This window comes from Cygnus atratus, chromosome 11 (genome assembly GCF_013377495.2).
Source record: "Cygnus atratus isolate AKBS03 ecotype Queensland, Australia chromosome 11, CAtr_DNAZoo_HiC_assembly, whole genome shotgun sequence".
NCBI lineage: Eukaryota > Metazoa > Chordata > Aves > Anseriformes > Anatidae > Cygnus > Cygnus atratus.
Genome location: NC_066372.1, coordinates 7,177,060 through 7,195,507, shown reverse-complemented (window position 1 = coordinate 7,195,507; position 18,448 = coordinate 7,177,060). Strand labels below are relative to the sequence as shown.

The 18,448-nt window shown below is 37.3% G+C and overlaps 1 protein-coding gene across 1 annotated transcript in view; it reads right to left on the bottom strand.

Annotated features, from left to right (window-relative positions):
- TLN2 (talin 2) overlaps positions 1-18,448 on the bottom strand; it is a 177,238-nt gene that overhangs the window by 81,399 nt on the left and 77,391 nt on the right. The window contains exons 10-18 of the mRNA XM_035553894.2: positions 17,263-17,390; positions 12,942-13,005; positions 10,668-10,772; positions 8,297-8,452; positions 7,315-7,416; positions 4,584-4,660; positions 2,730-2,910; positions 804-917; positions 16-124 (exon numbers count right to left, since the gene is read on the bottom strand). Of these exons, the coding sequence (XP_035409787.1) occupies positions 16-124; positions 804-917; positions 2,730-2,910; positions 4,584-4,660; positions 7,315-7,416; positions 8,297-8,452; positions 10,668-10,772; positions 12,942-13,005; positions 17,263-17,390 (1,036 nt within the window). The remainder of the gene's footprint in view (positions 1-15; positions 125-803; positions 918-2,729; positions 2,911-4,583; positions 4,661-7,314; positions 7,417-8,296; positions 8,453-10,667; positions 10,773-12,941; positions 13,006-17,262; positions 17,391-18,448) is intronic.

Genomic DNA, 18,448 nt, shown 5'->3' with positions numbered 1-18,448 from the left:
CCTTTTGAAATTTACCTGCCGTAAGGTTAACAACAGATGCAGTTCCTGCAGTGATAGCATCAACCTGAGAGTGTATTTCATGTTTTGATTCATCAACCTTGTTCTGAACCCATACTCTTGATGCCTAAAGAGCAACAACAAAAACAAGAATGAAGGACTGCAACAAGGTTCTGTAAGACGAAATCCTGTATTAATCTCTCGTTCCTTCATCAATCTTTTAAAATGAAACAGAGGACAACTACTAAGCCTTTAAAGAGAAAAAAATTAAGCAAACATTCTCTTTTGCTGAATCTCTCACTACAGAATTGCTGTTAGTCCAACAGCTGCCCTTTTAAGGTGAATACCATAACCAGTGCATCATCAAAGATGATGATTCTTGACTGACAGTCCCACATGAACAGTAGTTTATTGATCTGTCCTCCTACCTCAGCCTGGATCAGATGCGACAGAATCATATTTTGTTCTTTTTTCATTTGTTCATATTTTTCAGGTGTCTGGGAGACAGTCACTCTCATCACAAATATTGCTTATAGTTTGCTTTTACTTGTACATACGCACATGAAATAAATAGAATTACGGACACAGTTATGCAAGGAAGTTTGCTATAACTAATCTCAGAAGACTGATGAAAGTGAGATGGAGCAGCGTATATGAATTCCTTACAGCAAGCACAACCGTTGTTTTTTTAATCTAATTTAGGAAGCTTTACAGATACCACTTCACCTCCAGGGACAATTATTAAACTGATCTGCAAACACCCCAAAATATTAACATTAATTTCTACGGGGACTAGAAAAACTCACCATGTCCTGCCCTAGAGGTGGAAGGTTATCAACTTCACTGAGGTCAGCTTGCGCTTGTTGAACAGCATGCATGCTCGTGTTAATAGTTCCCATCAAGGCCTGCTGAGCTGAGGTCTGAAAGTCAGAACAAGGAAACGGCTGTGTGTTGTGTTCCAGATGGCAATTCAAGCAGGTGTTGTTACTTAGGCATTAAAAGATGGTGAGTGACAACAATTACACCAGGCCATTTCAGACAGCTAGCATTTCCCTCGTGCAGTCAGGAAAGCAGCTTAAGCTCACTGAAACACCTCTTCCATAGTCTTGATTCTGCCCGTGCCACTTTACACTCCTCTATACTTGCACACGTGTAAGATGTTGAACATTCACAGATCAAACAGTGCCCAACAGACACTCACAAATCACCGAGCTGTCTTACTGACTTGCAACCTGCATACTGAACTGTACAGGACTGACTTCCTGGAATAGCCTACAAATGTTACAAAGAACAATTCTAAAACTAAATTACCATCAATATGCATAAACTAATGAAAAATTGAAGAGTTTTAAGTGAGACAGGAGAGCCATCTCCATAGAGCATCCACGGCAAGGTCTTGGCAGGGAAGGCTGCAGGGGTGGCCTCTGAGTTCAAGGCCAGGGGCTGCCCTGTGCTGAGTGCAGCTGGTTCCAGCTGACTCCACCATGGACCTACTACAGGACACAGCTGAGCCCAGCAAACAAGCTGGAGGTGCCTCTGGAAATGCACAGTTCAGAAAGGGCACGTGGACTCCTCACCACATGGCAGTGAAGGCTAGGAGAGAAAAGTGCAACAACCCTGCAAACACCAGTGCCAGAAGAAGGATGGGAAGATGCTGGAGCAGAGGTTCCTCTGCAGCCTGCGGGAGAGACCATGCCGGAGCAGATATCCGACAATGCAGCAAGTGGACATTCCCTGAAGGAAACTACAGCCTGTGGAGAGCCCACAATGGCGCAGGTTCTCCCTCCAGGAACTGGAGGCCCATGGAGGTCCCACGCTGGAGCACCTAGCTTTAGCTGATCCCACCTTTAGCTGGAGCTGAAGGACTGCAGCCCATGGGGGAAAACCCATGCTGTATCAGGGGAAAAGTGTGAGAAAGAAGCAGCAGCAGAGAGGAATTGCTATGGATTGACCACTTGTGGGTGCGAGGAGGAGGTAGAGTAGTTAGGAATGAAGAAATGAAGTTGAGTTTGTGGGAAAAAAAGGACGTATCAGTGTGGTAAAGGTGTTTTAGTTTTTGGTCTTCGTTTCTTACCATCCAACTCTATTTTAACCAGTATTAAATTAATTTTCACCAAGTAAAGTCCATTTTGCCCATGATGGTAAATTGTGATCTCCATGCTTTTATCTCAACCCATGTTGAAATAAAAAGCTTTGTCTTATTTTCTCCTCCTGTCTGGTTGAGGAGGGGTAATCAAAGAATCTGGCAGCCACTAAAGTCAACCCACTAGACATACCACACTTCTAGTGATATTTCATGAGCTTAAGCACTGAGTATACTCTCTATAGCCCATTTAGACCTTTTGGTAGTGTTACATTTAAATGAGAAAACTCAGCACCAGCTTTAAGCCGTCTAGAAACATCTAAATTGTAGACTAGTGACAGGCTAAAAATGAGCTTTTTCCCTAAAATTGCTTACTTTTGCCAATCTTCAACATGCTTTTTTTTTTTCCTAACCCTTGAATACTGGTTTAACTACTTAGAAGCAAAGGAAAGGGTGGAAGAGCTGTTGTTAAGACAAATGAGCAAGTCATTGAAAATGTGATAACCTAAGTATTTCAGCTCAAAAAGTGTTCAGTAAGACAGCCAGGACACCACACTCTATACTTAGCAACATGGAAAACATCCTGTTTTTGACAACTTGCAGCACCAATAAGTTTCAAATGCTATTACAAAACAAGGAGGTTCCTCACAAGCGGGGGCATATGTCCTCTGTGCATCTGACCAATGGTGACCTGTTGCTGGGGAGAAGGCATGATGCCGATGTTGAAAGTTTCTGGGCCACTGGACCCTGAACGCATAACAGCTGGTAGTGCCACAGAGCCATGCTCTACCTTCCCTGTTCGGTTGAACTGCTGCTGCAAGATGGTGGACCTAAAAAAAATATATTTTTTATATGTATATATAATTAAAATAGAAAAATGCAATACAAAACTAGTCATCTCCTGCAAGTCCTGCCAGATGTTCTTCCCTTAGGATTTTAAACTGCATTTCATAATATTTGGAGAAGCTGGAGAAGTTTTAACAGTCTTTTCTACCAAGCATTTTCTAACATTCTAGAGAAAACATACGTGCCACTTTTGACAGATCAAATATTAATAGCACTAACAAGCAGGCAGCAAGGAAAGAAGGTACAGTTTTGGTATATGTGGTACAATAGATTTACCCCTCAAACATGCCTTACAGACAGAACAGGGTTTATGGCATAACAGGCTGCTTTGTTTCAACTGTGATATAGGCTGATGAATAGAAAATAGAAGCACCAACCCTCTGAAGATATTTTTTGCAAGCAAGCCCGATGTTTGGGATAAAAACTAAAATTTTTTTCTCTCCTCTTTATACACATATACACACAAAATGCTTGCTAATAATCTGGAAGCCTGTAATATTACAGACTGGGAGGTAGGATGCTTTCAAGAATAATGAAGTTATTGTCATCCATAGTCACCATCTCCTTTGCCAGATGTAACACTCTTATTTAAATAGGATTCCAGCTTTAACAGCTAGAGGTATTGACAGGACTTCTAGCTTTAGCGGCAGCAATCTGCTGGAGAAAAAAGTAGTTTTAATTATGGAGAATCTTGTAATCATTTATTACAATCTTCGGGCTTTGCTGTACAGCACTTAACTAATAGAGTATATTCTGGAAGTAACTTGGAAAGGGCAATGTTGAAAGCAAACATCTGAACATGCGTGTCTCATCAATAGTTGGAATTTCACATGAGGCCAAATGAAATATCTAACCAGTTCATATCCACTGAACCACATGTTGAACAATAAATCAGACTTTTACGTATATAATGCAGAAGCTGTCATCCTTAGTGTACAAACACGAGACTTGACGGGCTCATTACAGCTTAAAATATCAAACCTGCTTCTATTTCTTCACAGCAAGGAAAGACTGAATATTTGTTTCCAAGAGTATGTCCATCTCTGCAGTTGTACTTTTTGCTATGTTCAATTACTTTCCCATCAGAACCATCGCCTGACCTACTAGAGCCAAAACCTTACCTTGAACCACACCACACATCTGACTGGTTTGTCTAAAGTGGTTTGGTGTAATAAGCCAGCTCTGTTAATGACACAGTGTACAATTAAACTGCCAGGAGTCAAATTCTGCAGGAAACCATGGACCTAGAAAGACAAGCAACTAAGATCTTGCAAATCCTAGGTGTTTGTATGAAGATCAAAAAACTAATACGATATTTTCAGCTCTTTTTTTTTTTTTCCATCTTATTGACTTACAGCCTGAACTCCATTGTTAAAGAGTCAAGTTACCACAAATTGGTACCACTGCTGGTTGCCCTAACCAGCATTCTTAAGACAGAAAAGCCTGCTCTGCAATCCTAGGATGAAGCTGGAAGTCTACAGAACTGTCTCTTGAGATAGTGCTTCCTTCTGTTAAACTACCCTGTAGAAAATCATTTTTAAAAAGTAATAACTATACTTTTTATAGTTATTACTATATTTAACAATAACCATACTTTGAGGGATGAAGAAACTGCCATAGCTAAAAGGTAACTTAAATAAAAAGCATTTCCACTCACTTCTTAGGTGAAACAGATTCTTCCAACATTGTTGATTCCTCATCGCCTTCAAGACCAAATCTATCTTTACTTTGTTTCTAGAGAAAAAACAAACAAAGTTGAATATCTGGCTTTTTGCTTTCTCTCCAGCATTTTCTTGCCATTTATCAGAAATCTAGTCAAAAAAGTCTCGTCCAGTACTCAACACCATGGCTACTTTTTTTTTTTCTTTTTTTTTTTTTGCGGGGGGGGGGGGGGGGGGGGGGGGAGGGGGGGGATGTTTTTGGCAGAGTGTAACAATATAGTCTCAGCTGTGGAAGAGGAGCTGCTGCTCTTCAGCATCTAACAGACCAAGTTCTATGCCTTGGAAAATTCAGTGCATAAAAGAAAAAAGCCTATCACAACTGGCAATGAAAGCAAACTTGAGGCTTTTTTTTAACAAACGGGTATAAATAAAGTGCTGAGATTAACGTCTTTACCTCTCAGAAAAGAACACTCTGGAGACAGTGATATGCAACAACAGCAAACTACAGCACAGACAGGACACGTGCCAACCACTAAAACCCCTACTCTTCTGACTCAGGAACAGCAGACTAACTCAGCCAACTAGACCTCAGCTACAAGCCATCTTTAGCATCCTAAAATGTCACTATAAGGTGCTACCTACCTTTAGGAAACACATATCCATAAGAAAGAGAGTATGTTTAACATGGTACCAAGCCCTTTTACCATATATTTCATATATCTGGACAGTCTGGACATCTGCCTTTGAGACTTTTTTTTTTATAATGACATAAAGGAGGCAAATGTACACAAGGGAACTACAATATGAGAAAAAAACAGGAAACTACAAGCAGTTATAAAAGCAGAGCCTTGTAAAAGCAGTCCATTGCCTCCAGTGACCAAGTGCAGTTTGCTTTCCACCTTGTTACGTGACTTGAATATTCAGCAGACAACAAGAGGGAAACACCCACTATGATCTTAGGTACATTTAACAGGAACTCTTCATGCATGTCCATACATACACGTACCCCAGCTTTCTCTACAGAAGTCCTTACCGTAATAATTTGAGTTTAAGCATGAAATGAAACCGCTTATTTCCAGTTAAGATTGTGTCTTACTTCCAGATTAGTGTGAAGTAAAAAGTAAATAAAAAAACAAGTAAAAGCTACTCAGGTTCAGGATTCCCTGTCAACTGTTTAACAACTTATTACTAAAACTGCAGGACTGCAGGACAAGAGTTTGTGTGGGGTTTTTTTCATTTTTTTTGGTGCATGGGTGTGCGCTTTTTTAATTTAATACTTCAATAATACTTTAGCAGGGAAAAAAATGTATCCCTAATCCACACCAGAGCAAATGAGTTGAAATAGTCCAAAACACATCAAAAATAACATTAAGCAACTGAGAGGGATGACCCATACTTTGAGTCATGCATCAATGAGCAAAGTTGAGCTCAACAACTGGAAACTGTGTGCTTTTCACATGCATCATGAAGCATCATGGGTGTTTATTACTCAACCTGTTCCTATTTTATCCATTTTACAATCTGCTGACACAACCAATTTAAAAGAAGAAATCAAATGAATGGAAAGGGGTGGAAATACGCACATCTATACTATCAGGGTGGAAAAGCTGCTTTTGTTTTGAATTAGAAAGCAAAGCTAGTTGTGAAGCTTGAGAGCTAGAATCAAGTTTTAAACCATCTATAGAAGCCTGTCATTTCTTTAACACCTTAAGTCTGAGATCAACACCCTCAGAGAAAAAGGCAAGTACTTTGATGAATTCTGGCAATCCTCTTCAACCTCTGATTTCACAACAGTTGATGTTACACCCCACACTGTTTGCATGAACAAAGGCCAAAAATTCTCCTGAGCTGCTTAGCTTTCTGTCATTTCTTTAATAGTAAAGATCTGTTAGAGCAAATTATTGAGATTCAAACAAACTGCATCAAGTATAATCTTGTCAAGAAGCAAAAAGTGCTATTTGAAAAACTTGGCTTTTGTACACAACATGCTCAGAATAAAATCTTTCAGCTTCATATTTGTTGGCAAAATAGGTCTTTTTTGCTGTTGTGTTTATTTACTTGTGAATATTTTTTTCTGGAGGTGCTTATCAGCCTCTACTCTCTTAACATTTTGTTAAAAAGCATTTCAAATAGTCTGGTGCCTTTACAAACACCAATTTCCTCCCTCTCTCTCTGCAGAAGTGAAATATAAATCTTTGCTTTACTGACCACAGTATTTATTAAGCAATATGCCAAAAATGACTTTTTTCTTTACTTTTGCCAAAATACCACCTTGGCTTTGATGCAGTGTATGCAACAGACAGAAGACAACTACTACATAGTCTTTAACGTAGTTTTGAAGGCTGCTACCATGTTATCATTTCCTCCCATCTAACTCACCATTTTGATCCATAGCTTGAAGTCCACAGTTGAAAAGACAACTTTTGTCTGTTCTACGGATATACACTCATAGCCAGCTGTTCATCTTCCAGATGGACAAGCAAAGCCCAAGCATTCTGTATTAAGCCTAACTACTGTAGTTAACAGCCTTGATATTTTTCAGAAACAATAACTGAGGTTGAACTGAAAGATCTTACAATACTTAAAGATAAAAGTAAATAACATCAAAACACTAGATAATACTGACTTCATGAGAGGAAAAAACTGCAGCTTGCACATATTCAAGCTTTTGCACTGCTGTACAGTCATTTTACTGCATTTTTACTAGATGTCATCCCAATATTATACCTTCTTCAGGATGATATCAATATAACCTGCAATTAACTGAGAGATCTGCTCTCCTTCAGTGGTCTGTACTGAGTAATAGCTTTCCTGATATTCACCAAAATCCTGAAAGAAAAAAAAAGAAAAAATAACTCTTGGCAAATGAAAGATAAATAAGCAGTGTCAAATGTGGGATTAATTCCCATTTTAAAGTTGTTTGTATAGGCATTTTTTTATGTCCAACAATAATTGAAACTACTCCAAGATTCTAAACCACACTATATAGGGGGGGTAAGGAAGGAGAGAGGAAGGATACTTTTTATGTCTGCTTCACAGAAGAATCACAAACTGAAATACCAGAGGACCAATAAATATTTAGTCTGACTTCATCAAACTTAGTCACCAAATAATGGAGAAAATTCTAAAGAATTGTATTCTAAAGCATAATCAACTATATCAATGGAAATTAAATGCATATTATTAAAGTGAATATCAGCTGCTAGTCACTGCCTCTTACTCTAGCGCATTAAACAACCTTTTTTATATCCAGGATACTCTTTTTGCAGTGGATTCCTACGGATCAATTAACAACACACATCATATTCATGAGGGTTCTTTAAATCCATAATTATCAAATGTTTTCATGACAATATAACTTTGCTTATGTTCATATCCTGCGAGTCACAGCTTGCATTTTGAATGAAACCCCGTGATCGATTAAGCAGGTTTTAATGGTATTTTTCATAACAGCACCAGTTCTAAGGTACAGAAAGGATTTAAACACTGCTTTTGGGAAAATGGTCTGTCTAGAAACATCAGAATACAGACTGACCGTAGACACCAAGATAAGCCAATTTAACACTTTAGGACTTCGCAGCTCTACTTAATTCTAGAGAATTCCAGATAGAAGAGGTTGTATTAAAAAAATGTTGAGACTGCAAGTCCATCTTCCTTTCTCCACATCACATGGATTCCTCTTCCTTCTCGAGATGTACAGAAAGATTACCAGAGTAAAGCTTTTAGGTGAGGCAGCCCAGCGTTTCACAGTTGTCAGTGGCCATTCTTGTAACACTTCCTTGGTCTTCTCATCCACACGCATCACTGAGTCTTTGGTGACCCCCAGCAAGCGAGGAACCAGCTTGTTTTTGCCTTTCATTTTTTCCTGTAACAGGGTGTGAAAGTTTGTTTTTCATTAAAGCGCAGCATGCCAGAGGAGAAAGGGGAAAAAAAGTCCTGATGGAATACACTGAAAAAGGGTAAAAATAGCATGCAGATGAGGACAATTTAAGCCTCAAGGCTCAGTTTTTCTGGTCATATCAAGTCATTTTCAAGCAATGCATTAACATCAAGTTATTGTCTTTACATGATTTTTACTGTGCAGTTCATAAGACACTCCCTTTTCCCCCTCCCCCAGCAAATAGGAGCATTTTAGGGAAAGAATTGTTGGAAGTAACTTTAAAAAACAAAAACACAAGATGACAGTCTTTCCAGAGACAAGCCTTTAAAGTAACACCATATTAGAGAAGCAGAACAGGAAACTGGCATCAGAAGGACTGAAAACTTGCCATCAATTTTTGCACTCAGACTCACCACTTCTCCAAAAAATTTCTGGAGAGGGAAAAAAGGAAAAAGAACTGTTGGGGTTCACTTGGGCTGTAAATTAAGCAAGATCAGCCATAATTTGTCCCATATTCTGGATTTGAAATTTTAGTTATTTTCAATCCACAAGAGCAGTCTAACCAAGGGGAAAGGAGAGGGTCAGTCTGCATGCTGTGAACTGCTCTGTCATAATTTGTTGGGCATTCCACCTCTTCATTTTTCTAAGGTTGCAGAGCACAAGCCCAAACTACTAATCTGCTACATAAATAGAAATGAATCCACATCTCCCATTTCCCTCAATTTATGTAGACTGTAACGAATCAGTTCCTAGTTACAGTTGGCCATTTGATAGGCTTCAAAACAGACCAATTTGTCCTTTCAAAACAAGTTTCATGACAAAGTTAATTGTTTCAGTTACAGCTTGCTTTAAGTTATGACCAAAAAAAGCAAGATATTAATGAAAAATATAAAGATAGCCACATTACCTTTTGCCATACGTTGCCTAGATTGTGTTAACAAATCCCTCCGAATGGTTCTAAACATACATGCTTTTTAGTTTTAATATTTTAGTTATTGAAAATGGCACACCATAACTTTAGTATAGTTTCCGAGATGAAACTTAATATATTAGCTGACAAAGTCAAGTTGAAATGTTTATTGCTTATGGTGCTTTATCTTATTCCAATTGTTTGCATTTCAAGGATTTATGCCCACAGCAAATTTTTTTTTTAAAAGTTTTCCAGAATATTTAGCTTTGTATTCCTAAATAACTGGATTAGAAGCTCCATAATTCAGATGTAGTAATGACAACTAATAAGCTTTTTTGTAATTCTTTATTACACTAATTTAATGATTGATACTATTCCAAGATGCCTATGAGCTACATACATTCTGTACAGTTGACATGAGCCTGTAACACTGAAAATAAACGTAGCTCCAGATGAAGTTGAAAACATTTTTCTCAGTCAGGATGCTAGCTCAACAGCTCCTTTAGAGAGCTGAAACTGCTTTCTTCATTAAAGGTGCTAATAAAACATTTTCCCTTAAAAGAAGGAAAAATAAAAGGTAATTATTTCAAAGGCTACTGTATGAATAGTATTAAGCTCTGCATGTTTTTTTCCTTTTATTTTCACCTATCTGCTTCACTAGAATTTCTCAGTGGCTAAGTACTTTAGGAAAAGGCAACCTATTGATAAACAAAATTCAGAACTGTAACTGTGGCAAACTAAGAATAAAAACCTTTGCCAAAATTTAGCCTTCTTTTAATTATGTGGTAACTAAATACTGAGGCACTAGTGCTTCAGTCCAGTTTTCACAGCAGAACATCAGTGTCTTGGTATCAAATTGTTTCAACACCTTTAGATCACAGCCTTATTGTAAGAATTAAGAGAAATTAATCATGCAACTGATGAAGTTCTTGGTCAGATGCTGGCTTCAGCATGCAATTCATATTATCATTAAACTTTGAACAGAAGCAGCTTCAGAGCTTTTTTGTGAATGTTTTTATGAAGAAAGTACTTTGATGGTAATCAAAATTAAAAAAGAGAAGTGTCAATTTAAAGAAGTTAAATCAAGACTAAACTGTCTTTCTGGAATTCAGCATGACAAGTATCAAAACTCAGATCACAATTCTCTCTTAGGTAGTCACTTCAACTGTTTTTCCTCCAGATGTTGCTTTCAGAAAAAAAAGCTTAAAAACAACTCTGACCTTTGATTAGTGGAAAACCTGTGGTAATACATAACCAACCATACAATATGGTCAGCAAGATCTGCATTACCTTAACAAGAAAAAAGGACACTCCATAGGTCCGCAGGGAGCGGGCTAACTTCACGTATTTCACTTTGGCTTCTATTTCAGTCATCTCACCACAGTTTTTGTGCTCCTGTAATGAGAGTTCAGTATCACTTAGACAGAAATAATACTCTTTCTGGAAACAAACAAAAATGGGGTGTTAGCTTTTCTCTGTTTAAGAATGTTTAGTTAATAATCATTCCAATTAAGACATTTGAAACAATACTGTGTAGAAATGTTAGTATGACTATCTCCCGTAATTCCTCATCAAAAAATATAAACAACATGTGCAAATGGAACATTTTTCTTTGACCATCATCCATCTATTTGTGCCTCAATCAAGCAGATTTAAACCATTTATGAAACAGTTTAAAATTATTGGTATTGCTGCTATGTGACACCATTATGTTTCATACAGTCAATGTCTACTTACTTGACTTAAATCATTTAAAACTCTCAGCACACACAATTTTTTCCAGGAAAAGAATATTTCTGCTATGTACCCTAAACCTCCGACTCACTAAAGCCTCATGCTTTGTAATTGACCATTTGTCATCTCTTAAATGGATTTCCTGTAGTTTATTTATTTATTTTGCCAGTTGCACCTTTATCCACATTTTTGCCATAAGTTGAAAAGAATTCTACAGGTGAGAAAGGAGCAATTATTTTTTTCTAGTAGTTCATTCTGAAACATTCATCTAGGTGTATTAAAACTCCATTTTTATTATTTGAACAATTTACTCATTAGTAAATTTTCATACCTGTAACTAATGAGAATTACAAATACTACCTATTCAAACTTCCTTTCAACATCTGCTCTCCTACTCTGCTGAAAACCCTGTCCTGAAGTCCTCCTGTTTAAATACTGTTTGTGGGTTTCTGTAGCACCCCCGATCCTCTCTTCACCATTGTCTTGTGAACTGCTGGTTACCACCTCCTTCATGCTAATTGATGGCAGCAGGGGGAGCACCAGTAACATGGGAAACACTTGCCTACTCCAGTTCACTCTTGTCAACACTCCACAGAGGAGCACTGGGAGAAGCAAGTGCAACTCCAAAAACCTTTTTGCATCCCAAGGACACAGACTAATCAGACCTCTCAAATTCAGTACAGAACAGAGTCAGGATCGCTGAAGAGCAAGAAGCCCAAACAGTCATTGCAGATGGAATATTTGGAGAAAGTCACCTACCAAACTCAAGATAGAAGTTTTTCAAAGCATCAGTTTGCATATTCTGCCTTGCTGTTGTGTTATCCCCCATCATCTAGAGCCCTCAGTGATTAACTTCTCATCCGTGCACTGAAGTATGTCAGGAACTGAAACTACTCAGATCATATTTGACGTAGGCAAATCATTTGCTATGAATCCCACAATGAATTAATCTTTTTTTGCTTGAAGTGTAATATCACTGCCACCAACTAAAGATATACACAAGAAAGTGTTACACATCCTCTTTCATAAGATGTATTACAAGCTTTGGATAGAATAGGATTTACTGAGCTACAGAATTCCTACATTAGGAATGTAACAGACATAGAAAAGGATGTGACTTCACATGATTTCAAAATCACAGGTCACTGGTATGTCTTTCCAGAAACTGTACTGTTTCAGCTGTTGACCTCAGATTTTTTCAGTTTAGATTACATTGCCAAATACACATATTAATCAGCACAGACATTTAGTGCATTTATAGTGCTTCAGCTTGGAGAACATTTCCAACAGTATCAGTACATTGGAGACTCAGCTGCTTTACATCTTTTACAACTGCATGACTCCCAGGCACACCACTGAATTCAAGCATTCGTTAGTAGAACTACATATTACTTGAAGTTCATGCCTGAATAATGAATGCATGGAAGGCCATGTGGAAGAAGTTAAAATGATTTTCCTAAATGTGCTTCTATTTTAGTACAAACACACATCCTTACATTTCAATGCAACTGAGAAAATGGACTTAAGAATATTAAATACTTTCTTTGTCCCTTTCAACAAAGTACACTGAATAGTCATCAGTGAAGAAAAAAGGATCAGGACAATAAATCTGCTGAAGAAAGGAAAAGGAAAAAAGGGGTGAAAAAGGGGTGAAAAAGGGGAGGGAAGGGGGCGGGGGGAAGAAAAAAAGGAAAACTGTCAGATTCTTCAAACCTGATTTTCTGGTAGTGATATAAGTCAAATATATAGAGATTATACACCTGTGAAAGAGAGATCATTTTTATTATAACAGAAATGAAACTGTAGTAAGTTTTTCAGCCTCACAATTACCTGAAATATTCTCTTTTCAGCCCCTCTTTGCTTGGTATATTCTTTAGGTAGGAATTCTTTTAGGCTAGAAAAAAAGAAAAGCAATACCACAGGTTAGTGGTGCCTTCTTGAGGACAGACTCTTTCCACACTCTACTGTTGGCATTATGTTCCCCAACATTCCCAAAGTGGGCATAAAATCTCTCTACAATCACTAAGTAGGGTAAGGTTAAGAGGATAATCGGCATAATAAAAAAAAACACACACTTCAGCTATGTCCTCACATTAATACCCTCTTCATGTTTTGAAAAGTCAGAAGTAAACAAAGTTGGGACACTTTCTATTGTTCATCTATATAATGTCTATTATTATATAGCTGCATTATAATGTCTATTAGCAGCTCAAAGGGGTTCACGTTTAATCCACATACACTTGCTATAGTCTGAGAAATCAAAGCTTAAGCCACTTAGGTGTCTGAGTCCAGACACTACTATTACTGTCCCGAAGCACTTTGATTTACTGACCTGTGGGACATGGTTCTTCCTCTGCATGTTCCAAGACAAGTTAAAACAAGTATTTTATTGAAAAACGGCAAAGCCTTTAAGTGGACACTTAATACCAGCCATTATGTCAAAAACAAAGTCACAAATAACTAGCCCTAATTCTTTATTTATTTTTTGCAGTACTCAAATACTAAGATTTCAGAATATAAAGTAAACAAGTTCAGCCTCCCTGTTAAGTTCAGTCAGAAAGAATCTTTAAACACCTCACAAGACTGTCTAGCTGTATGTACCTCTTTTTCTTCGCAATTAAATTAGACTTTTATCTCAGCCAAACATCAACCCAACCTGAAGACTTATCAGCATCACGCATTAAAAAATGGCAGTTTTCTGGATTTTATCTTCCTATCTGCAACACTGAACTCTGATGAAATTATGCCATATATTCAGCAGTTCACCTTCAGTCTGAAGAAAATTAATTTTGGTCTATTGAGTTTGAGTATACAAGCCCACTATTAACACAAACTACTAACATCATGAAAAGGTGCAGGTTTTGAGGAGGACATCTATTCCAGATTTCCTAAACAAGATTGGCAAAAAAAAACTGTCCCATCATTCCTCCCCCCCGACTCCCTTCAAAGGAAGCCTGCCACTGCAGACAACAAACAAAAGAACTTCAAGACTTTGTGCTCTCCTCAAAAACACTATCTGTTAGAATTTTCATTGTTATTGCCATAAAGCTCTAGCAATTCCAACCCAAGTAAGAGCAATTGCGCTTGCTAATCTGCCTTTCAGTGTTTCAGTAGTTGTGTTTCAACTGATTACATCTTAATTAAATCTCTTCTACAAAATGAATTCTATAGATAAAGTCTGAATACAGCTTATTATCCTAAAAAGCTAGTACATCTATTCTAAAAATAAAAAGCAAAACAAACAAACTAAACAGTGCTTTTACGCAGAATTTCATAGGTTCAAACCAGTTTGGTTACATTCACTTCTAAGGAAAACAAAAACAACTGAGTTGAATGCACTCTCATTCTAGCAGTGGATTTATACAGAAAAGGGATAATCATGCACTTCCAATTCTCATCTTTTATTAACTAAGTTAATTTTCTCAACTATTCTTATGCAGACAAGCTATCGAGAACATCAGATTTTCAAACATGTCTACTTATCTTGTTAGCTAACATACACTTTAAGAAGCGATTGCTGAATAAACATTATTTGGAGCTTCTTGAGAAAAAGTTACATCTGCCAAGTGCCAATTGGCATACTCTTGTACATGCAGCTGACAGTTAGTTATGAGCTTTTTCCTTGTATGACCCTCCATTTTTCGATCAATAGAGAAGCAATCACCACAAGTGAAAGGGTGAAATACTAGCTGCAGACAAATTATTTTGATGCTGCCCATAATATTTTCTTTATTTATGTTGCGACAAACAACGGCTTTACTTTATTTAACAGTTTGTGTAATAAGTTCACAAAACCACATGAAATATATTATTCATTTAGCCTTCTTTAAAATCTTTAATTACACATTGTAACAATGTGCAATGAACTCAGTTAATAAACATCCAATAGCAAGCTGTGTATATCTAACTTCATCTAATTTGAGTTACTCCTACAGTTCTTCAAAAATGATTAATACCAAGTGCCAGCATATTGTTTTTCATTAGCATAAAGGTATATTGCACATTCTTGCAGAAGTTTTAGACACAGTAAAATAGGCTATATTGTAAAAGTGAACTTAGTCGTCACCAAGCATGCTTAGAAATAAATGGCAGAGGCGAGCAAGTTTTAGCTGCTCCTTTCTTACCTACATACAAATTGTAAGATTTCTTTAATAGATATTCTCTCATCAAATTTAAATGCGAAGTGCCTCTAGATGCAATGCAGAACTTCAGCTGTATGAGGAAGGGCTATTTAAGAGCTTTCACAATTTACTTTGGCATGAGCTCTAAGGAAATTCCAACAGTCAATATCAAAGGGTTAACAAGACACAGGCAGTAATCTTCACCTGTGCCAAGAATGACTTATCAATGGCAAAAAAAAGGATAAAAAGTAGCTCTGCACACAAACATACTGCAGACATAGCAAAGTAAGCCAAGCTGCTTTAAAATAATACTAAAATATGCTAGTACTATTCTGCTACATGCTGTTTTCTATATGAGCAGAGACTTTCATTAAGGGAACCTGTAGGCATGTTCAGGGGCCAGCAGCTAGTGAATAAACACTTCAATAACAAGAAGTGTTTCCTGAAATGACAGGAGATGCACTCTTTAGTCAGCATTCATCTATACTATTTTTATATATTGCTCACAACAAGATAGGAGAGCTTGGCTTGATTAGACTCAACACAGAAGCATGAAATTTCACAAAAAGACTGTCAGGAAGGCTTAGTACAGCCAAACACATGTAAAGCTAAATCATAAGCATCTATACTTTAAAACAAAAGGCAATGCCTAGGACCTTATGGTTCTCAAGTAGGCTTCAAAAAGGCAACAAGAATTACTTGTAAATCAGAAATGCATAATTTCATGAAACTAGTTATATACGTGGACAGCAAGAGACTAGACTTGGTGGCCTGCAAGGCTCAATCCTCATGCAGTCAAAACCCATTTAAATTAAAATTATACATTAAGTAGAAAAAACACCCTGCAGGAAAAAAAAAAAAAAAAAAAAAAGAAAGCCAAGGTTTTAAAATTTGAAATTCCAGTTCTATATTATTTCCACTGGAGTAACGTTCCCTTTTCTAACATGCAGTTTGGTTATTTATACTTCTCACTCACATTAGCATATAAAGATACTGCACTTTCTGTGTAACATTTTATTCTGTGATGGACTTCCAACTAGCCAGCATTCTGTATAAAGCATAAATGTCATCCAACCAGCAGTTCTTGTTGAACATAAAATACAGTTATGATAGAGGATCATAAAAAATAACTTTAAATTTAGAAGATCAAGAAGAATGCCTAAATAACGCCTGTCATCCCTGTTCTGTTAATTCTTTTAATTCCACTGCAGGCAAAACAATCAAAATTTGTAGAGAAATGGAACCTCTAAACGTCAGCCAAGCTAAGTTTGCCCATCTGACAACAGGAAAGTAAAGCATGACAATCAAGGTTAAAGGATGGGTCTCCAGGCCAGGACTGATACAAAGAACACAATACTAGATCTCCATTCATACAATGCCATGAGAGGGTGAATCCACACAACTAATTAACATCATTAAAAAGGTTAGGAAAATTCAATATCTCCACACAGCAGTATTAACTTCAGTAAAATGACTAAATATCTTTCCATTCATGTGCTTTCCTATCAAATCAAACATCTGATATATACTAACGTATACTTACTTCACAAATGGCATTACTAAATGCAGGCAGAAGATGACATCTGAGCAAGAACAAAACTCCAGTTCTCCCTAACTCAATAACTCAGGAATAACAAAACTTCCAGTAGACTCAGTCTAATCAAGGATGCATATGACATGAGGATGGATACATTAAAGGAGAGGAGACTATTGGGTAACATGAACCTTGGCTTCCAGAGAAAGCAGAAAGGGCTTCCATAGACAACATTACCATGTGGTTGGAAAATCCAGTTGCATACCTAACTGGCACCCTAGGGGAAGCTGGCACCCTGTGTTGCCTAATAAGTCACTGTCAAATGTCCCCTCACAGCAGCTGGAATTGCTGATTTACGCAGTAAGGCTCCTGGTTACAGAAAACACACAGGATTTGGCTACCACTAACTGGAGTACTAATATGCTTTTAGGCTATGAAAACCTAACACTAGTTATACTTAGGTCACCTGAATTTATAAGTTAACGCAAGTATTTACTCTAAAAATCCAGGTTTGTGTTTGTGTTCTACATGAGGTCCAAACTGTATCTGCGCTTGAAAGCCTCCAAACTCGCAGGCCTTCTCAAAGGAGACAGGATGGGAACCATTCAGAATGTCATCACGAGCCTATAAGAAATAAGCAAAGACATATCAGGGACATCCAAAAGAATTACTCCATCTCTGAAATTCATCAAGAGCTAAAACGCAGGCCAAGAATCCAGCAACACACTTCTCTGTCTGAATGTCTTCATTATCCCGTTGTGGATGTGTCTATGACTAATAAAATAAACAAAGGGATAGATTCTTCCCTGGTGAGTATCTACAGAGACATGCTAAAACCATGATTGTAACAACTGTCATCAAAAAGACGATTTGATATACATTTCCTGTGGCACGTATATATCAAATACAACTTATATACATGTACACACACACACGTGTATGCATTCACACCCAACATAACTCTTATCTTACCACCTTGTAATAGCAGGGAAAATGATCTAACTTGCAAGTAAAAAAAACAAATTATTGTTACAGAAATAGTAAGAGGTCAAGACAAACAACATTTTCCTTCTTTTTGTTTACATTTTGTAGTCATAGAAGATGATGGATTTTATAGTTCTGGTATGGAAAGACTCATCTATCCATACAGAAAACAAGATAGTATAAGTGCATACTGTTGTAACAGTAATCTGGAAGAAGTATCTAATGGACATGAGAACAGCAGACCGTGATAATCTTTTAAAACTCCTGAAAATTTAGTGCAGTCCCACAACCAATACCTTCTTATAATCATCTTAAAACCATTTTATAATTTGCCTCAGACCTTTAAAATGCAATTTAGAGCAATCCTACTTGAATCAGCTTCAAGTATAACAACTGAGCATCCCATTAAACATTCAACGGATTTTTTTCAAGTAACAAAATCAACCCTAATGATTTCAAACTGAATTACAGCCAGCTACACTGGAGACTACAGTTAGAAACTATCTTCTGCAGAAAAACTCAAGTTTCCTAAGGTATAAGCATCTCTAACAATTTGGGGAACCTGCCTGGGTGGGCTCGCACTGTGTTAAATGATATGGTCCGTCTCAAAGAGGAAGCCCACCTGCTCTGTGCTGTTTATGTTGAATATTGTAAAGAAGGTGCAGAAGCAGCTCAGGCAGAAAGAGATAAGTGGAAAG